This window comes from Impatiens glandulifera, chromosome 5 (assembly GCF_907164915.1).
Source record: "Impatiens glandulifera chromosome 5, dImpGla2.1, whole genome shotgun sequence".
Lineage (NCBI taxonomy): Eukaryota > Viridiplantae > Streptophyta > Magnoliopsida > Ericales > Balsaminaceae > Impatiens > Impatiens glandulifera.
The window spans coordinates 48,261,473-48,282,458 of NC_061866.1; the positions used below are offsets into that span (position 1 = coordinate 48,261,473).

The following is a 20,986-nucleotide window of genomic DNA, read 5'->3' on the forward strand; positions in this document are numbered from 1 at the left end:
TCCAGAATTATCGTGCTCTTCGCGTGACGATCGTGTCATCCGCGTTACACGACGGGTAATTTCACAGGTTTTTCTTTCGCGTGATGATTATGTCATTCGCGTTACGCGACGGGTAATTTCACAGGTTTTCCCTTCGTGTGATGATCATGTCATTCGCGTTACGCGACGAGATAATTTCACGAGTTTTTCTTTCGCGCGTGACGATCATGCCCTTCGCGTTACGCGAAGGAATAATTTCATAGATTTTCCCTTCACGTGACAATACTGTCATTCGCATTACGCGACGGAAAAATTTTGTCTTGATATTTTAAAATAGTCATTTGCACAATTAAACGAGCGCATTTAATCCTTTCGTCAAATTTCACCTTTTTTTTTCTTTCTTTGACGTGTTTATTTTAATAATATAAATATAAATTTTAACCCCCAAACAAAATAATATTATTAGCTTTTACAAATTATATTGTTTTTTAAATAAGCTTTTCAAGTAAACATCCACATCAGTGGTGGCCCACTAACACTCATTTGGTCATCTATACGCCAGTCTGTTGCAAATAATATTATAAGAGAAATGATAAAGCCAACGAATGGCTAGCGAAAGCAAGGCCACGAATCCTACGTGGCCTTGCCAGCTAGGAGAGAGAAAGAAAAAAAAAAAAAAAAAAAAAAAAAAAAAAAAAATTAAAACGTTTCTGCTCCTCTTTCTTCTTTCTTCTTCCCTCTCTTTCTTCTTTTAATTTATCACATCCGGCATCCCGACTTATCTGGCGATTTATCACTCCGGCATCCCGACTTCTCTGGCGATTTATCACTCCGGCATCCCGACTTCTACTTTCTTCTTTCGCTCGCTCGAAAATGGTAAGACACTTCTCATTCTTTAATATTTCAGTTTCAGATTCGTCCGCCTTCGTGTTCATTTCGAAATATTTTCTTTTCAGGCTGGTGTTTCAGGTAAATCTCCATGCAAGGCCCCAAGATCTCCAAGGACAAGGTAAATAAGACATCTTCTATTTTAGAATCGTAGGGTTAGCGTTTTGCGGTTAGGGTCAGGGTTTTGCAGTTAGGGTTAGGGTTTCAGAGTTTAGGGTTAGGGTATTGCTGCATTATGGTTCTCGAAACAAAGTTTTCTTTACCCGAAAGTCTGATTTAATTGTGTATGGTTGTATTATGGTTAGCCAAAACTAAATTTTTTGGGTATTTGCTGAATTTAGGGACCCGAAATAGGCTGTTATGGGTCCCGAAAGTGGGATAACTTCATGTTTGGCTGAATTTAGGGTCCCGAAAGTGTGATTTCGGGACCCGAAATAGGCTGTTATGGGTCCCGAAATTGGGATAACTTCATGTTTGGCTGAATTTAGGGTCCCGAAAGTGTGGTTTCGGGACCCGAAATAGGCTGTTTCTGGACCTGAAAGTTGGATTACTTAAAGTTTGGCTGAATTTAGGGTCCCGAAAGTGTGTTTCGGGACCCGAAATGGATGGTTTCGGGACCCGAAAGTAGGATTACTTAATGTTTGGCTGAATTTAGGGTCCCGAAAGTGTGTTTCGGGACCCGAAATGGATGGTTTCGGGACCCGAAAGTAGGATTAATTAATGTTTGGCTGAATTTAGGGTCCCGAAAGTGTGTTTCGGGACCCGAAACGGATGGTTTCGGGACCCGAAAGTAGGATTAATTAATGTTTGGCTGAATTTAGGGTCCCGAAAGTGTGTTTCGGGACCCGAAACGGATGGTTTCGGGACCCGAAAGGTGGTTTCGGGACCCGAAACGGGTGGTTTCGGGACCCGAAAGGTGGTTTCGGGACCCGAAACGGGTGGTTTCGGGACCCGAAACGGGTGGTTTCGGGACCCGAAACGGGTGGTTTAGGGACCCGAATTGCTTCATTTAAGTGATTATTTGCTTCATGGCTTTTAAATGTTTATCATTTGTTGTTGTAGGGCAAATAAACGTAAAAGTATTGTCCAAGAATCAGCTCCCAATCCAGCTCCCAAAGCAGCTTCCAAACCAGTTCCCAAATCCCCTAGAGCAACAGCTCCCAATGCAGCTCCCAAATCAGTTCCAAAATCCCCTAGAGCAACAGCTCCCAAAGCAGCCCCCCACAACTTATTTTTAACTAGGACATCGTCTAGTGGCCTTTTCAATCTTCTTCAAATGCTGTCTAAGGAACAAAAAGATGCTGTGAAGTCAATAGGCTTTGGCGCTCTACTTTCATTATCGCTTTCAAAATGCCCCGGGGAAATCTCTCGTTATCTAGTCAGAAAGTTTGACTGCAATAAATGTTCATTCACCCTAGAGAATGGCGAGGAAGTGAAAATCGAAGAAGAGGATGTTCATATGGTATTGGGTCTCCCCAGAGGGGAGCTGGATATTTTAGAATATCAGAATAACGAGATTGATGACAAGTTGAGGGCATTTAGGACTCGATGGGGTAACCCCGATAATGGCGCTCCTTTAGCGACTGCTATGCCGATCAAAATCATTGAGAACAAAGCTGCTGACAACAATTTCAAGATAGACTTCGTATTATATGTTGTCAGTTGCTTTCTCTGGTGTGATCACCTAGGTAACCTATCCAGGTATATCTCATTTGTATTATTTTCAATTGCCTGACAACAAATTTGTATTGTTAAATAATCCTCAAATATGTTTTTTTCATTTGCAGGTATAGAATTCTGAAATCTATTTCAGATGTTGACAATATCAAGAAGTTCAATTGGTGCAAATTTGTACTTGAAGGATTAGTTCAATCATGCGCAAAAGTGAAGCAGAATGAAAAACGACATTTCCAAGGACCACATACGTTCTTTATCGTAAGTTATCACTCATTCATTTTCATGTTTTCAAAAATATTTAGTTTTAACATATGTATGTTTTCAGCTATGCTACGTGTATAGGGTGAGCAACCCTGTACTGGGAGGAGTTACTGAGCGACGATTTCCTATACTGTCATGTTGGAATGACACAACGTTGAAGTTTAGGCTGGATACAGAGTTGGATAATGGAGGATTCGGACGTGGAAGCGTTCTGGGACGCATTCCACTACCCGGGATGTGGGATGAGAGCGACGACGAGGATAATGATTTCAGAGAGAACGACGAGGAGGAGAACGAGGAGGGTGATATTGATGGGGTGTCTCAGACCCCAAAGGAGGCGGCGGCAGCAGCAACAGAACCTAGGAATAGGTCACCTCCTCTGAACACAGCTCCGGATGAGGTCGGAATTACATTTACAAAGAATTTGGTGTGCGTTACGAAATGTACAGTGATGCTTGAAAAAGCGATGAGAAAAATGGAATGTTTAAGTTCAGGCTGGGATGCAACACCATTGTATGACAACGCCATGCACATCATTTACAGAGCAATGGACAAGAATAAACTTTTCAGGGATGCCATGCATAAATACTTCAAGGATGAAGCACCTTCTGAAACACAATGTGACAAAGATGACGAGGAGGTGGGTCTTGATGAGGCCAGTGACAAGGAGCCTGCTCAAAATGACGGTGGTCTTGATGAGGCCGCTGACAAGGAGGTGGGTCTTGATGAGGCCGGTGACAAGGAGCCTGCTGCTCAAAATGTTGAGGGGAATCACACAGATGACGATGGAAAAGAGGTGCCTCCAAGAAAAAGAAGGAAAAATCCCGTGCGACAAATGAAAGTTCCAGCAAACCTTAAATCTCCATATATGACGCAGGACAAGCCAAAGAACTTCGAGTCTGCCCAAATTCATCGGGATGCAGGATATGAATTGCAGGTTCAAAAAGAGGGTGGTGAAGAAGTTCCTATATTGGTGTTCAAAGGAAACAAATTTGTCATCAAAAAACCTAAAAAAAATCCCCAAGAAGTCACGAAAATTCCACCACGCCTTCAATGTCAATATTTGAAAGAGAACAGAAAAAGATATAAAAATTTCTTCAATTTTGTCCGTTTAAGTGACAAGGATGAGATCGTTTTGGCAATGGTTTTTGACAATAAAGCTGATGAGGATGCGAGGTAAATCAATCTTTCTTAGTTCATTTGTTTTTGTCAATATTCTTTATGTGTTTGGCTGAATTTAGGGTCCCGAAAGGTGGTTTCGGGACCCGAAACGGTTGGTTTCGGGAACCGAAACGGGTGGTTTCGGGACCCGAAAGGTGGTTTCGGGACCCGAAAGGTGGTTTCGGGACCCGAAATGGATGGTTTCGGGACCCGAAAGGTGGTTTCGGGACCCGAAACAGGTGGTTTCGGGACCCGAAACGGGTGGTTTCGGGACCCGAAACGGGTGGTTACGGGACCCAAATTTGTTTTTTTTTAACTTCATTTCTTCTTTATGTGGTTTCAGGAAGGAAGTAGTGTATGTATCCGAGAATACCAATATCAACATAGAGCAATTTCAATCGATGAAAAGTAGATGCCATGTTGAAAGTGGTATTATTGATGCTTGGGCAAACGTTATGACACTGCACTGCAAAATGGGCTCCGAAGCGAAAATCGTTTTTTCAACAGTCCTTACGGTAAGTCTCTATATATTTCATTATTGTATAAACCAATTGTCTTATTGTCATGTTGTCTTTGCAGGACTTTTGGAGAACGAAAGAGCTTTTTATTGAAAGACTGATTGAAGAAATGAGAATTTTCCAAATAACACCCGAAGACATGAAAACTACTAATCTGGTAAGTTCAATATGCTTATATTAAATACTTATTCTTGCTCATATATGTCATCTGATTCATGGTCATAATTTTGCAGATATTTTTCCCAATTTTATACGAAAGTCATTATTATGTTGTTGTCATCAACATTGCGAAGAAAGTAATTGAAGTCCTCGACAATCTACCACTCGACCCAGATATAGAATGGGAACATAAATATGTTACAGTTCGGAAACTGGTATTGTTGAAGTGTTTTTTACACATAATGTATGTTAAAGTGTTTATGTTTATTAACTTCTTTTGTAAAACAGGTTGAAAACGTTGTGGAGTACTTCAATACTATCGACCAAGAGATCTCAACCCAAATTGCCCAATTCCCGGTCAATGTTTTAAATTTACATTGGCAAGACAGTTCAAATAAAACGGATTGCGGAATATACTGCATGAGACATATTCATACTTACATTGGCAATGCAGATTGGGAATGTGCTATAAGCCAAAAAAATGTAAGTTAAATATTTTCACATTTTATTTGTTTCACAAATCTTTAATAAATAACCGGTGAATTATCATTTTCTTAGGCAAAGGGAATCATTGAAGCTTTGCGAGCCAAATACACCGCAATGATCATCCGTTCAAGTTTGAACCGAAATCTGAGGAACCTCTTCATGAAGTATGTGGAAATTTTAAAAGAAGATTGTCCTGATACATATAGGTTGTTTCAACCAATTATAAGCCAAGTATAAATTTTTTGTATTCAATTATTTTCTAGTCTTCAATTATAGTCTTCAATTATTTTCTAGTCTTCAATTATAGTCTTCAATTATAGTCTTCAATTATAGTCTTCAATTATAGTATGAGTTAAAAAACAAGAAACAAGTATAATATGAGTTGAAAATGCCATTTCGGGACAAAAATAGTATAATATGAGTTGAAAATGTCATTTCGTGACAATAAAACAAGTATAATATGAGTTGAAAATGCCATTTCGGGACAAAAATAGTATAAATGGATGGTTTCGGGACCCGAAACGGATGGTTTCGGGACCCGAAACTGGTTGTTTCGGGACACGAAAGGTGGTTTCGGGACCCGAAATGGATGGTTTCGGGACCCGAAATGGATGGTTTCGGGACCCGAAATGGATGGTTTCGGGACCCGAAATGGATGGTTTCGGGACCCGAAATGGATGGTTTCGGGACTCGAAAGGTGTTTTCGGGACCTGAAAGGTGGTTTCGGGACCCGAAAGGTGGTTTCGGGACCCGAAAGGTGGTTTCGGGACCCGAAATGGATGGTTTCGGGACCCGAAATGGATGATTTCGGGACCCGAAAAGTTGTTTCGGGACCCGAAAGGTGGTTTCGGGACCCGAAATGGATGGTTTCGGGACCCGAAATGGATGGTTTCGGGACCCGAAAAGTTGTTTCGGGACAAGAAACGTGTGGTTTCGGGATAAAAACATTATCAAATAAGTACTATCTTCGTTAAAGATATGATAAAAAAGTAAAAATATTCAAAGTGACAACAACATTATCAAATAAGTACTCTCTTCATTATCAAATAAATACTATCTTCGTTGAATGTTATCCCCACACGCATTATCTTCGACATATACTTGAGAGGACAAAAGTGATGTAAAGGATAATTGAGTTGAAAGTGGATCATTCCATTGCTGTTGTTGTTGTGTTGAATCCAAAACTGTAGATGTTGTGGCCGTATTTCTCTTCTTTTTTGATCTCGAAGTCTTGGGGATTTTTTCAATTAAGGATTGTTTCCTCTTTGTTGGTGGTCGTCCTCGACTTCTAACTTTGTTAGGAGAGTGTATCAAAATGGATGTAGCTGGAGATTGAAATGGAGATGGAGATGGAGATGCTTCTGTGCTTTGGTCTTTAGATGCTTCAGTATGGCTTCCATGATTAAGTGACAGAAACTGTTCCATCAAGCCTTTTATTCCGTTCATCCAAAAAGAACAGCTGACTTCAGATTTTACTCCAACTTGTTGAACCTCTTGCATCAATCGAGTTAGACTATTGTGACGTTTTTTTTCTTCAACAGACATATCTGAATCATAAATGTTGGTGATATTTTGATACCCACGCTTAATATCTTTACGCCACCGGTCCATTATATAATGCATTGGTACCTCATTCACCCTCATTTTTTTCAATACAGCCATGATATGCCTACACAAAACACCTCTGAACTCAAACAATCGACATTGACATTTCACATTGCAATCATTTTCTGTGTAATGTACTTTGTAAGAAACATCTCTTACATGTTCTCCATTAACCCCCAGAATGATTTCCTCAACTCTAAATATACTAACTGACCCTTCCTCTTCAATGACTGAGATGTCGCACAACATCAAACCTCTAACTTCTTCTTGAACCAATCTAAATATATCAGGAGTGTAGAAGGTTTGGTATTGTCTTTCAAAGGCAAATCCACTTACAGTTGGTATCAAAGAATTAAAAGATTTGAAATCCAATTTCTTTTCTCTCTCGATATTTCGCAACAGAGCCCTATCATATTGCTCGACGAATTGTTTGAGAGATGTTTTGGACTGCACGTAGTCATCAAAGAATGCGTTCATACTTTCACTCCGTTGAGATGTTGACATGCCGGCCCAAAATTGTCCTTTGACATAAACAGGTATCCATTTAGATCTTTCCAAATACAAAGATTTCAACCAAACATTATCTTCCAACTGATAATCTTCAATTAATCTATTCCAATCCTCTTCACATTGTTGAATATTTATGGAATTGTATACTATGTTTTTCAGCCTCTTCTTTATTAGATGATATTCAGTATGGCTTCCAAGTTTTATAGGAAGTTTCTTCATTATATGCCACAAACAAAATCGATGATGAGTTTTAGGAAATACCTTCTCAATTGCAATCGCCATGGATCGACATTGGTCTGTGATTATGGCATTTGGAGGTCTATCATGCATACATTCCAACCAAGTTCTAAACAACCAAGTGAAAGAATTTGAATCCTCACTTGACAATAATCCACATCCAAGCAAAATGGATTGACCATGATGATTAACACCAACAAACGGAGCGAAAGGCATGTCATAGCGATTTGTCAAATAGGTTGTATCGAAAGAGATAACGTCATGAAAATCTTCAAAGGCAGCCCTGCACCTACCATCTGCCCAAAACACGTTTTTAATTCGGGATTCCTCGTCCAAATCAATAAGGTAGAAGAAGTTTGAGTTCCTGGTTTGCATTCTTAAGAAATAATTAGTGAGTGCTTCAGCATCCCCAATCCCTAACCTCAACCGTCGTGCTTCTGTAACGTAATTTCTACATGTCCTCTCATCGAAAGACATGTTTTCATACCCTCCAGCTTCAACTACAAGTGATTGAAATGTTTTGGCCACAGTTATTCCAGCTTCATCGTTTGTATCCAATCTTCTTTTTACATTTCCGTCAATCACTTTGTAGGATCTAACATGACGTATTCTCTTTGGGCTTAATGTATGGTTGTGCTCAAGAGAAATACTTGTTATCACATATTCCCCTTCATTTCGAACAACAACATTAATCTTTGCTTTACAATCTGTCTTCGTTATTGGTCTAGGCTGATGAAACTTATTTTTTGCCTTCGATTCTTTCATAAAACTCTTGGCACAACCAACGCTGAAATATTTCCTCTTACCACCTACATTTTTGCTCCCTAATTTGGTAATGCCGAATCCCGTTAAGTGGGCATATGATGTGTAGAATTCAAGAAGTTGTTCTTCGGAGGAAAATGTCATTCCAACACTAGGAATGTGACTGCAAAAATTATGTGAAACCGTAAGAAAAAGTCCATAAAACACCCATTTCGGGTCCCGAAACAACTCGTTTCGGGTCCCGAAACCACCTTTCGGGTCCCGAAACCACCAGTTTCGGGTCCCGAAACCACCCGTTTAGGGTCCCGAAACCACCCGTTTAGGGTCCCGAAACCACCTTTCGGGTCCCGAAACCACCATGTTGTCCCGAAACGACCTATTTCGGGTCCCGAAACAAAACAATGTTTGTCCCGAAATGGTTGATTTTGACCCTTTCTTGTCCCGAAACGACTCATTTCGGGTCCCGAAACACAAAATTTTTTTACCCAAAACACAGCATTTTCTTACAAGACACCACACATTTCGGGACAAGGAAGGACCCTTTCTTGTCCCGAAACCAACCATTTCGGGACAAGGAAGGACCCTTTCTTGTCCCGAAACCACTAGATCTGTTCAGGGTACCTTTGGGGTTCAACGGGGGTGGATCTGTTCAGGTTAAGTTCTTCATCTACTGGGTTGTGCAAGTTTGGTGCTTCTGTATCCTGAAAATTCAAACCGTTTAAATCCCATATATACATCTGTAAAATGTAAAACCCTAGATCTGTAAAATCTAAACCCTAGATCTATAAAATCTAAACTCTGGATCTATTAAAAAAATAATAAAGATCCTTAAAAAGGATACCATTGAGAAGTAAATGCAGCCGTGGAAAAGAAATAAATGCAGCCGGAGAAGAGAAATAAATGCTGCCGGAGCTGGAGAAGAGAAATAAATGAAGTTTTTCAGAGAGAGAAAGAAATGCAGAAATATGAAACCCTATTGGGTGAAAGAGGAGCAGAAACGTTTTAATTTTTTTTTTTTTTTTTTTTTCTTTCTCTCTCCTAGCTGGCAAGGCCACGTAGGATTCGTGGCCTTGCTTTCGCTAGCCATTCGTTGGCTTTATCATTCCTCATATTATAATAATTTTAGTATATTCTTTATTTTAATATAATTTCATTATTATTTAATTCATTCTTTCAATCATATTAATTAAATAATTCAATTATAATATTGTTATAATTTCAATTTCAGTTCACATTTTATTTTTTATTTAGACAAACATTTCCTAAAAATTATATATATATATATATATATATATATATATATATATATATATATATATATATATATATATATATATATATATTATTACATCAACCATCTAATTTGAATGGGATGAAGAATGTATGATCACACTCTATAAAAAAAAAATAATAATCTTCTAAAAAATAATAAAATTAAATATTTTAAAGAGGAACATAAAATATAGGTCTCAATAGATTATCATGATTCATGATTAAAGTGTTGTAATTATGGTCATATTATGTGTGTTACAAGAAAAATGGTGTTGGAGAGTTGGAGATAATAAAATCATTCTAAATAATTGTTCATATATGTAAATACTTGAATTTTGAGCTATAACTAGGTTTTGACGATAAAACCTATAATCAAAAAAAAATAAAATATTTGTTTTTGTTAAAATAACTCTTAAATGAAATAAAATTATTGACGTTTTTTTTATTTAACCTTTATTTCATCTCTAACTTTAAGTATGTTTGACTTTTCATAACTAAAAAAATATAAAAGAGGGTTTATACATTCAGGATATTAGTTATCCATTGTGTAGGATTTGAATGAATATCTAGCTAGATTTATTGTTCAATTATGTAGAATTTGGAAGAATTTAGCCCATTCTATTAATAAAGTCATATGTAAGAAAAAAAAATATTTAAGTAGTATGATGGTTGTGACAATATCACCAAGAAGAACATAGTCAACCACTAAAAAAATTGGGTTTTGAATTAAAAATGTCATCTTATCTATAGAATATATCATCAACATCATTATTAAATGATAATTATTTGATAGAAAAGTTGTTTGAAAAATTAAAAACAAATATTAAAACCCCTACACCAAAGGTGAGCTCTTATTGGCAGCATATTATGTTTTTCATTTAAAGAAGTTTTTAGATTTTGTTGTAAGACTTTTTCATGGTAATTTAACAAAGATAAAAAGTACTAATGTAACCTTGGAAAATTCCAAATTACAATTCATTTAAGGACTCATTTTGACAATAATATGGTGACTAATTAACTAAGGGGGTGCTTGGTTCAAATAAAGGAATGGGAATAGGAATGGGATTGATAGATGTGTGGAATGGGAATGGGTATGATTGATAGAAGTGTAGTGTTTGGTTAAGAGTTTTAATCATTCTCATTCCCATTGATAACGTTTGGATTTATAAGAGAAAAGTTATAAATATAATTTTGTTATTAAAATTATGATTAATTTTAATTTTATTTTATTAAATTAAAAAAATAAAATATTATTAGTTTTGTAAAGTTTAAAATATATAAAATATTTAAGTGACATAATTTAATAAAATATAAACATTTAATATTTTTTCATATTAATTATATTTTTTCAAAATAAAAATAAAAATACTTATAACAAAAAAATGTTGAATGTTTCAGTTTTTTACTAATTATAAATAAATAATTATCTATTAAATATAAATAATATAAGAAAAAGTCTTTCAAATATTATATATTTTAAATTAAATATAATATTTTATTTAATAATATATTATAACATGGTATAATTTTTTTAATAATAATTTTTATTAAAATATTTCATATTTAATTTTTTAATATTTTTTATATAAATTGTTATTTTATTTTTAGTTTTATATTTATATATTTTAATTAATTTATTTTAATTTTATTATTAATATATAATATTTAAAATTAATTATATAAAATTAATTATATTATTATTAATTATTGTAATTATCACTAAAATTTTATTTTAAATAATTCCTTAATATTATTTAAATAATTGAAATTATTTATTCATAAATAAATAAAAATTTATTATTATGTTAATTATAAAATAACGTATAATATAATTATAAAATATATATGATATTAAAATTATAATTATAATTATGAGAGAGAAAATAGGAGAGTGGAGATAATGGGAGAGAAAGTGTATCGCTCAGGAATGGGATTCATTCCTCCCAATATAGAGAGAATTGGATGATTCCTGAGTATCCGGGAATCAAATCAATATCCTGGAATCAAAACCACCAACCAAACATCTCATTTCATTCCCTTTCCCATTCCTGAGTACAAAAACCACGTACCAAGCATGCCCTAAACTTTTAGAAAAACAGTTAGAACTATAATTAAACTATATTATTGTTTTTAATCATTATTGACTTTTTACTTAAAGAAACAAATACTCTAACAAACAAATCTACACTATATTTATCATTTAATTATTGTATCATATAATTATTAAAAATGATGAATTATTTTGGATTCATATATTAATTAAAAATATATATAAACAAGTATTTTAAAAGTTCAATGTAATATATATCTCTATTAATCTTTGACTTACAATTCATATATTTTAATTAAGTGAATAAGTTCTCTGTGACTTCACTAATATTCTCCATATATCATCCATTATTAATTAAACTATAAACAATTCATACTATTATAAGAAAAATATATACTTATCTAATTAATTGTCTTTCTTTTAAGAAGATGGGATTCCAACTAACTTATAAAAATGCACTCTTTATCATTGTGCTAATAAACATATTTAAATTAAATAATTTTGTTTATTGTGACATCTTATTTTAATTAATTGTGTTTGTAAAGTATTTTATGGGCTTATGAACTAACTTTATTTATAAGCATGACTAATTTGTGTAATAAGTTGTTATAATAATTTTGATAAATAATTAATAGAGCATGAATAAAATAAAACTTGTAATGCATCATTTAACAAATAAATAAAAATAAATAAAAATAATAAATTGAAACGATTAAAAACTTATTAAATGCACTAAACTCCAATAATATTACATATTTACATTACAAGAAGAGCCAAGGGACTAGTGGAGTATTATTTCTCTATTTAAAAAATATCAATTAATTTTTTAGTTGAAGTGGGTGGATTTTGATCAACAAAAACCTTCACCAGATAGACACTATATGGAGTGCAATTTCATCGATTTTTTTTTTATATTATGAAAAATACCATATTTTTTAATTAATTAGAACTAAGCATAATACACCCACGGTAACTATCCATTTCAACGCAATCGAATCCGTAACAAGATGAGATCGAACTCGTGACATTTTGGTCTCTTAAACCGACTTTTAGATAATTATTATTTTAATAATTAAATCGTTTATTTATATATAAATAAAATAATTTACAGTGCTGTAAAAAATAGATTAGTGTCTATTGAGGATATCATTCTGGTGGCCAGCAGCTCCTCCCAACGGATATAACTGAAAGACCAACACTACCTTAAAACTCCTCCAAAAGTCCAATCCACTTACAACTATATCAACCGGCGATGTCTAGCTTCAACGGAATTGTTGAAACTCTCATCACAATCCCCAAGATATTCACAGCTGAAAGGATCAGAAACAGGAAATCAAGAATAGTGGTGTTTAACGAAAACAGGGGAGCGAATTATGAAGAATGTCACGACACTAAATCTTTACAGGCATCTAGGAGAATGGCATTAACCCTTGCCGTGGCAGTCACTCTTTCCGGCGGTGTCGGCACCACAGGAATCTCTCTTGCAAAAGACAATGGGTTCTGGATCGACGGTCCCATTCCCATCCCCCAAATCTATAATAGTAAGTTTAGAACTTGGAAAATCATTCTTATTCATGATGAATTCCTCATTTGATTTTTAATGTTGTTGTTGGGATGACAATTGGAAAGAGGAGATAGCAAATGAGGCGACAGGGACTAGATCGTTCCTGAAGAGAGGAATTTACATGGCGAATATTGGAGTGAAAGGAAGTGCACACAGAATCAAGAAATATGCATTCGATCTTTTAGCTTTGGAGGATTTACTAGGACAGAATGCTTGGAACTACGTCATCAAATACCTGCGATTGAAGTCCACATTCTTGTACTATGATTTCGATAAGATCATCTCCGCTGCCTCACCTTCCGACAAACAGCCCCTCATTGATCTCGCCAATAAGTTGTTTAACAGCGTAGAAAAGGTAAAATTAAGAAACTACAGTGAATAATGTATTGTTATTATTATGCTGAATGAATGACTGTAATTATATGGGGCAACCCAACAGCTTGAGGACGCAGCGAAGGAGAAGAACGTTCCACAGACAGAGTCGCGTTATAAGGATACAGCAGTTATTCTACAAGAAGTCATGGATAGAATGGACCAATCTTCATGAATCCATCCATCCTTCTTCAAATGTAATTTATGGGTTTGCAGCGAACAGAAGAATCTCATTTTACTTTCCTATTCTGTATTATAATACAATCCCATTCTCCACTGAGAATATAGAAATCTGAGAAATGTTAAAGATTTAACTAGAAGAAGAATAAGATAAATCCTTCAATAGTCTATACAAATTTCAAGATTTCTGAAAAATGATCTCTTCCCTTGAAAACTTGGGAATCTCAACCGTAGCTCAAGCGACAACTTGCAGATCGGAAAGTGGGTTGGCGACGAGGGGTTCCGATCTCACAGGCGTTAACTCTGGCAGCAAACTTAACTGAGTTAAGCGATTCGCTGGCAGAGGATGGATCAGGTGAGATATTGACAAACATTAGCACCTTTGAATCTCCTTCCAAGCAAGGCTGGTTAAAAATAAAAACACATGTCATTTTTATCCGAAAAATTGAAAATCCATAACAACAGTAAAGATTAGTATTACCTTGAGAAGATAAGTAAGCTTGGAGTTCCTAAACGGTACATGTTCTTGTTTGTTAGCCAGTGCATATATTACATCTGTTAGTGCTGATAAACTCGTGTTAATAGCCTGTGTTTCTTTGAGTCTGTCTCCGGTTGATCCACTCTTGGAGAGCCGTTCACTACCAGCAAGATCTATTAGATTAAGGATTCCTTCCACTTGTTGTCCCGTTCTCTGAAAAACAAAAACAAGAAACAAGTTTTAAGGATTCTTTGTCTTTCACTTGTTGATTGTATGTATTGATCATATACCACATTAATTCCAGATATGTGGAGTGTGAATACAAAATGACTTCGAGAAGACTCCTCGTTCATTTGTGTCTTGCCTACTGATCTGAGAATCCAAACAGGTTGTAGTAGTATAAGCATTTTTTAGCCATGTTTTCTTCTTCAAAAGAACAAAAAAATACCTGTTTTTCTCAGCCTGATTGAGAAGTTCATAAACCTGCTCAATACTCTCAACATGTTTAACTGTCAAACTAGGCACCCATGTGTTTCCGTTTTGGTCATGTTTAATTGTGTATTGCTGCTTCCCATTTTCAGTTATTCTTCCCATATCTGGGCATGACGATGACAGTAAATCGCGAATTGTCTCGTTATATATCTCCAATACATAAACCTTCATCTCATATCTCCAATCTTGCGCTTCTTGACATTTCTTGAATATCTGTTCCAACGACCGCGGTATCATCCCCTTCTGGTCCGGTTTCCCAAGTCTACCCATCATTGTGTAGGTTTTACCAGAGCCCGTTTGCCCATAAGCAAAAATGCAAACCTGAAAAAGATGGTGCCACGGCGATGTCAAGAACAGAAATCTATAAAACTTGTTTCATTTATTTATTTTACCCTATAACCGTCGAGGGCACTTTGCACAAGCTGCTCGATCTCAACAAAAACATCTTCTTGAGAGCCCTCAGGTGTGAATACTCTATCGAACGTGAATGAATCTTTTTTACCTGTCAAACATCTTCTTAGTTTAGTTGTCAATTATGTAAATAACTAACAACTATGATTATTATTATTAATAATTGTTATTACCGTTATGTGTTACATGAATGCCTCTACCAAGAGATTCAGCTGCTACAGGATAAGAAATAACCTTAGCTTCCTCAAAATTACCTTCCTCAGGTAGTAAAGGTCTCACCCTACAGAAAACACGTATATTTCCTTTCAACTCCTGCAGCATCGACAACAACATTAACGATCTTACTATTATCAGAGAAACCTAAAACAAAAACAGGGATTTCCATTTGTCTTACCATAATTGTATTATGCAAATCTTTACGTAGTTTCTCTCCCACCTCCAATTTCAACTCTGCATCTGTTAGACGACATTGTAAGTCGTGAATAACCTTTTCCTGATCCTCATATTCGGTCATTTTTCTGTTTGCAGATAAATCAGCCATCTGAAAACAACAATAAACAAAAACAAAGACATGTTGATTAGATATTCCTCCTTCCCTTCAGTTTCGTATTTATTTTTCAAACAATGAGGATACCTGCAATTTGTTCTCGGCTTGAACCAGCTGCCCTTGCAATATTCCTATCTGCTCGCTCTGAGACGCACATGTGGTCTATTTTCAGAACAAAAACAATTCAGAAAGATGTTCTTCAATAGAGAAGAAAGATTAACAGTTGACATGAACAATTAATTTAACCTCCAATTCTTCTGATTTCAGAGTTAGCCGGTCCAAATCTGCAGTATCTTGTTTATATTTAACCACCTCTGTCCTTAAAGACTTTATCTCTAGAACTTGAAGGTCTCGTTCATCTCTAACTCGCTGTAATTCATTTCTAATGCATCCTACTTCATTATCTAAAGCTTCTTTCTGCTTCATTGTATCATCATTACTTGCCTGTTGAAAGTTAGAGACATATCCTTAAAGTCATTCTACAAACAATGAAATTCGAACACGATGAAGGAAGACTAATGTACTTTGAGTGAAGCAAACTGATCCTGCAATGAAGCATGGTTGACCCTTAAAGTACCGAGACACTCCACAACAACAGCTCTTTCTTTCTCAGAACGATTAAAGTTTTCGTCCTTTACAGCAATGTCTGACTGCAGCTTGCAGTTGTACTGCTGCAAGCTTGTGGTGTATTCTTGCAACTGTTTGTTCATATCGTTGATGGATAATATCTGAATTATTGGTAATACCCGATTAGGTTATAAGTTCTCGCAGTTAGAAAATTGTATATTTGGATTTACATACAGTCTGAGTGGCGCTGGAAGCCTCCCTTCGACAATTCTGAAGATCTTCTGATAGGGAGATTTGCAGTTTCTCTGCAGCAATTCTGGTTTCTTTCTCTTTTGCAAGAGCTTCCATTAGAGCCTAATTCTCAAGCTTGATTAATAAATGGTGTGATTAATAAGATTAGAATTTGTGTTCAGTTTCTTACCAATTTATCTGATTCTTCTAGTGTAAATCTTTCTTGGAGTGATGTATAATTGTTGGTTAAGTCCAGAATGATCAAATTCATCTTCTCTTCATTTGCATTCATCTCCATCTCTAGGAGAAGTAAAAATGGATATAAATCTGATGATATGATCTAAAATTAGTATTCATGAGGAGATCAATTAATAACTACCGATGTAATCGCTTCGATTCTCGGCCATTTCTAATGAAGCTCTCAGATTCTGTTGCTCAACAGCGCGATTCTCTTCAAGTTCTTGGAACCATCTGATACAAAGCTTCAGTCTTTTTATATATGTCTGCATTTCATCGCATTTCTCCTGCAAACCCATCTGATCCATAAACTGGAACTAGATTTGGAAACTGAAATGTTATGAAACTGAAATCCAAGTAACGTACCTTGTAATTGAATCTGTTCTTTGATTTATTCTTCTCATTTAACAATTCATCCACTTTTTCCATAGTAAACTCGATGCTACTATTTCCATCGGAGCCAGAACTGGTTGCTGGTCCAGTGGCCGGAGCGAGATCACGACCACCGCCGTTGACAATGGAGAGCGCCGGACGAGCTTTCATAACACTTCCCATTTTGGGAATCATGGTTCTTCTACGTGTATCAATCGAAACATCATCCAGTGAACCTTTGATCTGTAAATCAAACAAGAAGTTTGTCAACGTCAATAGTCAATCATCAATCATCAAAAGAACACAAAATCTTACGATGGAAGGGGTTGAAGGACGAGAAACGGTTCCAAATGGAGGCTTGTTTTGGTTCTTGCCGGCCATTGGGAGTTTGGAGAGAGAAATGAAATTTGTTATAGTTTTATATAAAGGGACTTTGGATTATACCCAAAGCTTCCAAATTTCCATGATTGCTTGAATTTGCAGCTAGCAAGTATACTAGTAAAAGGTCTAACAGCGACATCATCAATTCTTTAAACCCCAAACAAACAGAGAGAGAAAAACGAGCCGTAGATGGATGGAGTATGGCGAATTTGAAGGATAATTATATACGTTGTAACAGACTTGACCTTGTCAGTTTTCCCTTCATTTATTTGTTTTATTTTTCCAATAAAAAAAATGTTTTTTTTTTTGTTAAAGAAGTTGCAGAAACCCTAGTGTTGAAAAAAAAAACAGTGACAAATTGTTGGCAAATCTATTCCTTTCTTGTTGCTTTGTTCCATTCACTTCAGTCTCTTGTCTGGCTGTCTGTCTGTCTGTCTTTCTCTTTCACCTGCTTTGTTGAAGAAGAAGGTTCTTTTTCTTCACTGGTAATTTTGATTAAAGTTCTGACTTTTGATTTGAAGCATATATACTCTTTGTTAATTGATTTAAATTAAGTAGATAGAATCTGATGTAATCTACACCTAATTATGTTTTCTTATTATTAATTATATTTATGTATGTTTTTGTTAATTAATTTATGCAAGATTTGAAATGATTCCTTATTTATATATTTGTGATCAATTTATGTCCAACCATTACAACCTAATCAATATACTATTACCATTTGTAATTGCTAGTTTCAAAAGTTAAGTTTAATAATTGTATTATGCATAATTATAAGCTAGTTAGCTATGGTTTGGTAGTATTCTTTACCAACAACCTATGTTAAAAATTAATTATTAATCTATTTAAAGAAACACACTTTATTAAAGTTTAAGCTATATAGTATAAGACTTGTGGCATCTCAGATTCAGCAACATCTACTAGAATAAATTCAATAAATAAGTTTTAGTAGAGCAAATTATTAGGGCGCCAAGAGTAGATTTTGATTGCAAGTGCATCTGGTCTCCCTCTTTATTCGATCGGTTTTTTGTTCGGGGTTATGATATTATACGCATTTTCTCATTCATATGTTGAATTTAGCTGTAAGTGAATACTTAATATGAACATTTTAATCGATGATGAGGGTTCTTGGTGACCATATTCAACATTATGTTATGAAAAGGGAATATCATTTAAATGTTTTTTTGAATCCAACTAACTATAATAATATAAATGAAATAAAGTCAATCCTTTTGAATTTGCTTGCAAGTTAAGTTAGTAACCAATAAGAATCTTTCTCCTTTAATTCCTTTACTGTCTCTATTCTCTAAAATGAATGATAAAAAAAAAATATATGGCTGAAACTAGAAAAATAAAAGGATAAAAAATTGGAGATGCGGGGTATCGATCCCCGTACCTCTCGCATGCTAAGCGAGCGCTCTACCATCTGAGCTACATCCCCAATTGTTAAGAAATCCAAAACCGGAATAATAATACATTCTTGTTGTCACCCATTTATGATATTAATATTTTTTTATTTATATTATAGGTTGTAAACATCAAAGTAATTGATTACGTGTTTATATGTTATATTTATGTATTTATTTGAATAAGCAAATTGTCCCAAGTCCTATTTTTGTAGAGGTTGTTGCCATGACTCATGACTCAATTGTCAATCACTAATGATGAACATGTATTCAATAACTCAGTCAATGATATTGTGATATTAAAAACATGTCAAATGAACTTAAAAACATTTCTATAGTGTGTTCTATCTAGTATTAGAGATGGTCTTTTTCTCAACCCTTTATTCTATTTTGCTTTGCTCAACAACAATAGTTGTAAGAAATAAGTAGACATATGAGTAAATGAAACATCCAAGCTAAAGAGAATTAAGTTAGAATCCAAATTTAAATTCTCATGTAAAATAAGCTAGTCTTAGAATCACCAAAACCTAATTGTGTGACTTAACACATTCAGAAATCCAAAACAAACTCGAAATGGGTAATAAAAAATGAAATCAAATTTAATTGTCAGCCTTGGCAGCAGTTGCAGCAGCCTGTCCACGAAGACGACCAGTTCTCCTAGCAGCAATGAGACCAACCTTTTGACCAGGTGGTGCATCACGACGAACAGTACTGGCATGACCAATATGTTGATGGTTACCACCACCATGGGGATGCTCAACTGGATTCATAGCCACACCACGAACCTTAGGCCAACTGTTCCTCTTCACCCTGAACTTGTGATAAGCATTTCCAGCCTTCAACATTGGCTTCTCAGTTCTTCCTCCTCCAGCAATCTGCCCAATCATGGCCCTGCAACCACTTGGGATGATCTTCTTTTGTCCTGATGGAAGCTTAACCCTATCATAATATAAAACCCATTGTTCAAATTCCAAGAATATCTTCATCCTAATGATTAAAAATCAAATCTTTGATGATCTAAACAAAGCAAGTTAATTAATTAACTACAACCCATCATCAGATTCATATCAAAGATCAGGGAGTTAGATCTATAGTACCTAGAAGTATCGTTATCGGGATTGTGGCTGATAACGATAGCGTAATCACCAGAAGCCCTAGCGAAAACGCCGCGATCTCCAACGTGGTGTTCGACGTTACAGACAACAGCTCCTTCGGGGATAGATCTAATAGGGAGGACATTTCCGACTATAAGATTGGCTTTCTTACCGCAGTAAACGAATTGACCGGTGTACATTCCTTCGGCGGCGACAAAGAGTTCCTTCTGGTGCTTGAACCTAAATGGATGACGGAAGGTGATACGTGCAAGAGGGGCACCACGTCCAGGGTCGTGGATGATCTCAGTGATGACTCCTTTGAGATATCCATTTCGCTCGCCGAAGTCGAGATTGCGGAACTTGGCCGGTCCCTTGCGGTGGTGGGTGTGGGACTTGAAGACGGAACCCGCACCCTTACGTTGTGCACGAATAACGCGACCCATTACTCTCTCCGACGATCCGCCTCCCTCACTCTCTCTCTCTCTCTCTCTCTAGATCTCTCTGAGGCGGCAGTGGGAGAAGGTTATACTAGGCTAGCAGGAAGAAGATAGACACCATCTAGGGTTTGAGTGGTTGCCCTAATTTTATTGGGCTTATGAGTTTGGTTCGAAATTTTAGGGGGAAAAAGCTTGGGCCTACTTAAAATTATGAAACGGGTTAATAATAAAGAAGAAAATGTTAGACCACGTTTTATTTGGACTCTATATGGATTTAGGTTTTTATTTTTTTTTATTTTTTTTTTTGTGACACTGTAATATATAATTTTATTTAAAAAATTATGATTATAATTAAATATTTAAAATTAAGAGTTTACTGTCTTAATTTAGGGTGTTAAGATTATAAAAAAATAAGTTTTATCTTATCAATTTTAAAAGTTGTTAACTTATTATAGACGTGATAATTATACATAAAAAATTAATGTCACTAATTTAACTATCTATATTCACCAAATTAAATGTATTGATTATCAATTTTTTAAAATTTTATATTTAAAACTCTTTGAAATTAGTTATTTTGATGTTTTATTTATTTATAAATGACACATAAAATGTAAATTAATGGAGTGTGAATTCCGTTAATAAAAAA

At 35.3% G+C, this 20,986-nt stretch overlaps 3 protein-coding genes and 1 non-coding gene across 4 annotated transcripts; 1 reads left to right on the plus strand and 3 right to left on the minus strand.

Moving 5' to 3' along the window:
* The first annotated feature begins 12,751 nt into the window (after positions 1-12,751).
* On the plus strand, positions 12,752-13,850 carry LOC124938223 (photosynthetic NDH subunit of lumenal location 3, chloroplastic). Its single transcript, XM_047478624.1, has 3 exons — positions 12,752-13,106; positions 13,195-13,484; positions 13,569-13,850. The coding sequence occupies exons 1-3, from the start codon at positions 12,818-12,820 to the stop codon at positions 13,674-13,676; spliced, it is 687 nt and encodes a 228-aa protein (XP_047334580.1). The 5' UTR covers positions 12,752-12,817; the 3' UTR covers positions 13,677-13,850.
* On the minus strand, positions 13,720-17,574 carry LOC124938222 (kinesin-like protein KIN-14N). The gene is made up of 15 exons (XM_047478623.1): positions 17,332-17,574; positions 17,011-17,259; positions 16,787-16,931; positions 16,598-16,707; positions 16,411-16,530; positions 16,134-16,337; positions 15,856-16,053; positions 15,697-15,771; positions 15,457-15,603; positions 15,236-15,374; positions 15,044-15,153; positions 14,608-14,972; positions 14,450-14,531; positions 14,163-14,372; positions 13,720-14,085 (listed from the first exon to the last, which is right to left on the minus strand). The coding sequence occupies exons 1-15, from the start codon at positions 17,395-17,397 to the stop codon at positions 13,906-13,908; spliced, it is 2,400 nt and encodes a 799-aa protein (XP_047334579.1). The 5' UTR covers positions 17,398-17,574; the 3' UTR covers positions 13,720-13,905.
* Positions 17,575-18,768: 1,194 nt separating this feature from the next.
* Positions 18,769-18,841, minus strand: TRNAA-AGC. Its single transcript has one exon. It is a non-coding gene; the product is annotated as a tRNA-Ala (tRNA).
* Positions 18,842-19,232: 391 nt separating this feature from the next.
* On the minus strand, positions 19,233-20,437 carry LOC124939926 (60S ribosomal protein L8-1). The gene is made up of 2 exons (XM_047480390.1): positions 19,904-20,437; positions 19,233-19,745 (listed from the first exon to the last, which is right to left on the minus strand). Exons 1-2 carry the CDS (start codon positions 20,341-20,343, stop codon positions 19,406-19,408), a joined length of 780 nt encoding a protein of 259 aa, XP_047336346.1. The 5' UTR covers positions 20,344-20,437; the 3' UTR covers positions 19,233-19,405.
* Between the last annotated feature and the right edge of the window lie 549 nt (positions 20,438-20,986).

Coding starts and splice junctions, on each gene's coding strand:
- LOC124938223 (XM_047478624.1), top strand. CDS start 12,818: ATGTCTAGCTTCAACGGAATTGTTGAAACTCTCATCACAATCCCCAAG. Junction 13,107..13,194: donor CATCCCCCAAATCTATAATA/GTAAGTTTAGAA, acceptor ACAATTGGAAAG/AGGAGATAGCAAATGAGGCG. Junction 13,485..13,568: donor TGTTTAACAGCGTAGAAAAG/GTAAAATTAAGA, acceptor GCAACCCAACAG/CTTGAGGACGCAGCGAAGGA.
- LOC124938222 (XM_047478623.1), bottom strand. CDS start 17,397: ATGGCCGGCAAGAACCAAAACAAGCCTCCATTTGGAACCGTTTCTCGT. Junction 14,373..14,449: donor ACATATCTGGAATTAATGTG/GTATATGATCAA, acceptor TTTGTTTTTCAG/AGAACGGGACAACAAGTGGA. Junction 14,086..14,162: donor AGCTTACTTATCTTCTCAAG/GTAATACTAATC, acceptor ATTTTTAACCAG/CCTTGCTTGGAAGGAGATTC.
- LOC124939926 (XM_047480390.1), bottom strand. CDS start 20,343: ATGGGTCGCGTTATTCGTGCACAACGTAAGGGTGCGGGTTCCGTCTTC. Junction 19,746..19,903: donor CCCGATAACGATACTTCTAG/GTACTATAGATC, acceptor ATATTATGATAG/GGTTAAGCTTCCATCAGGAC.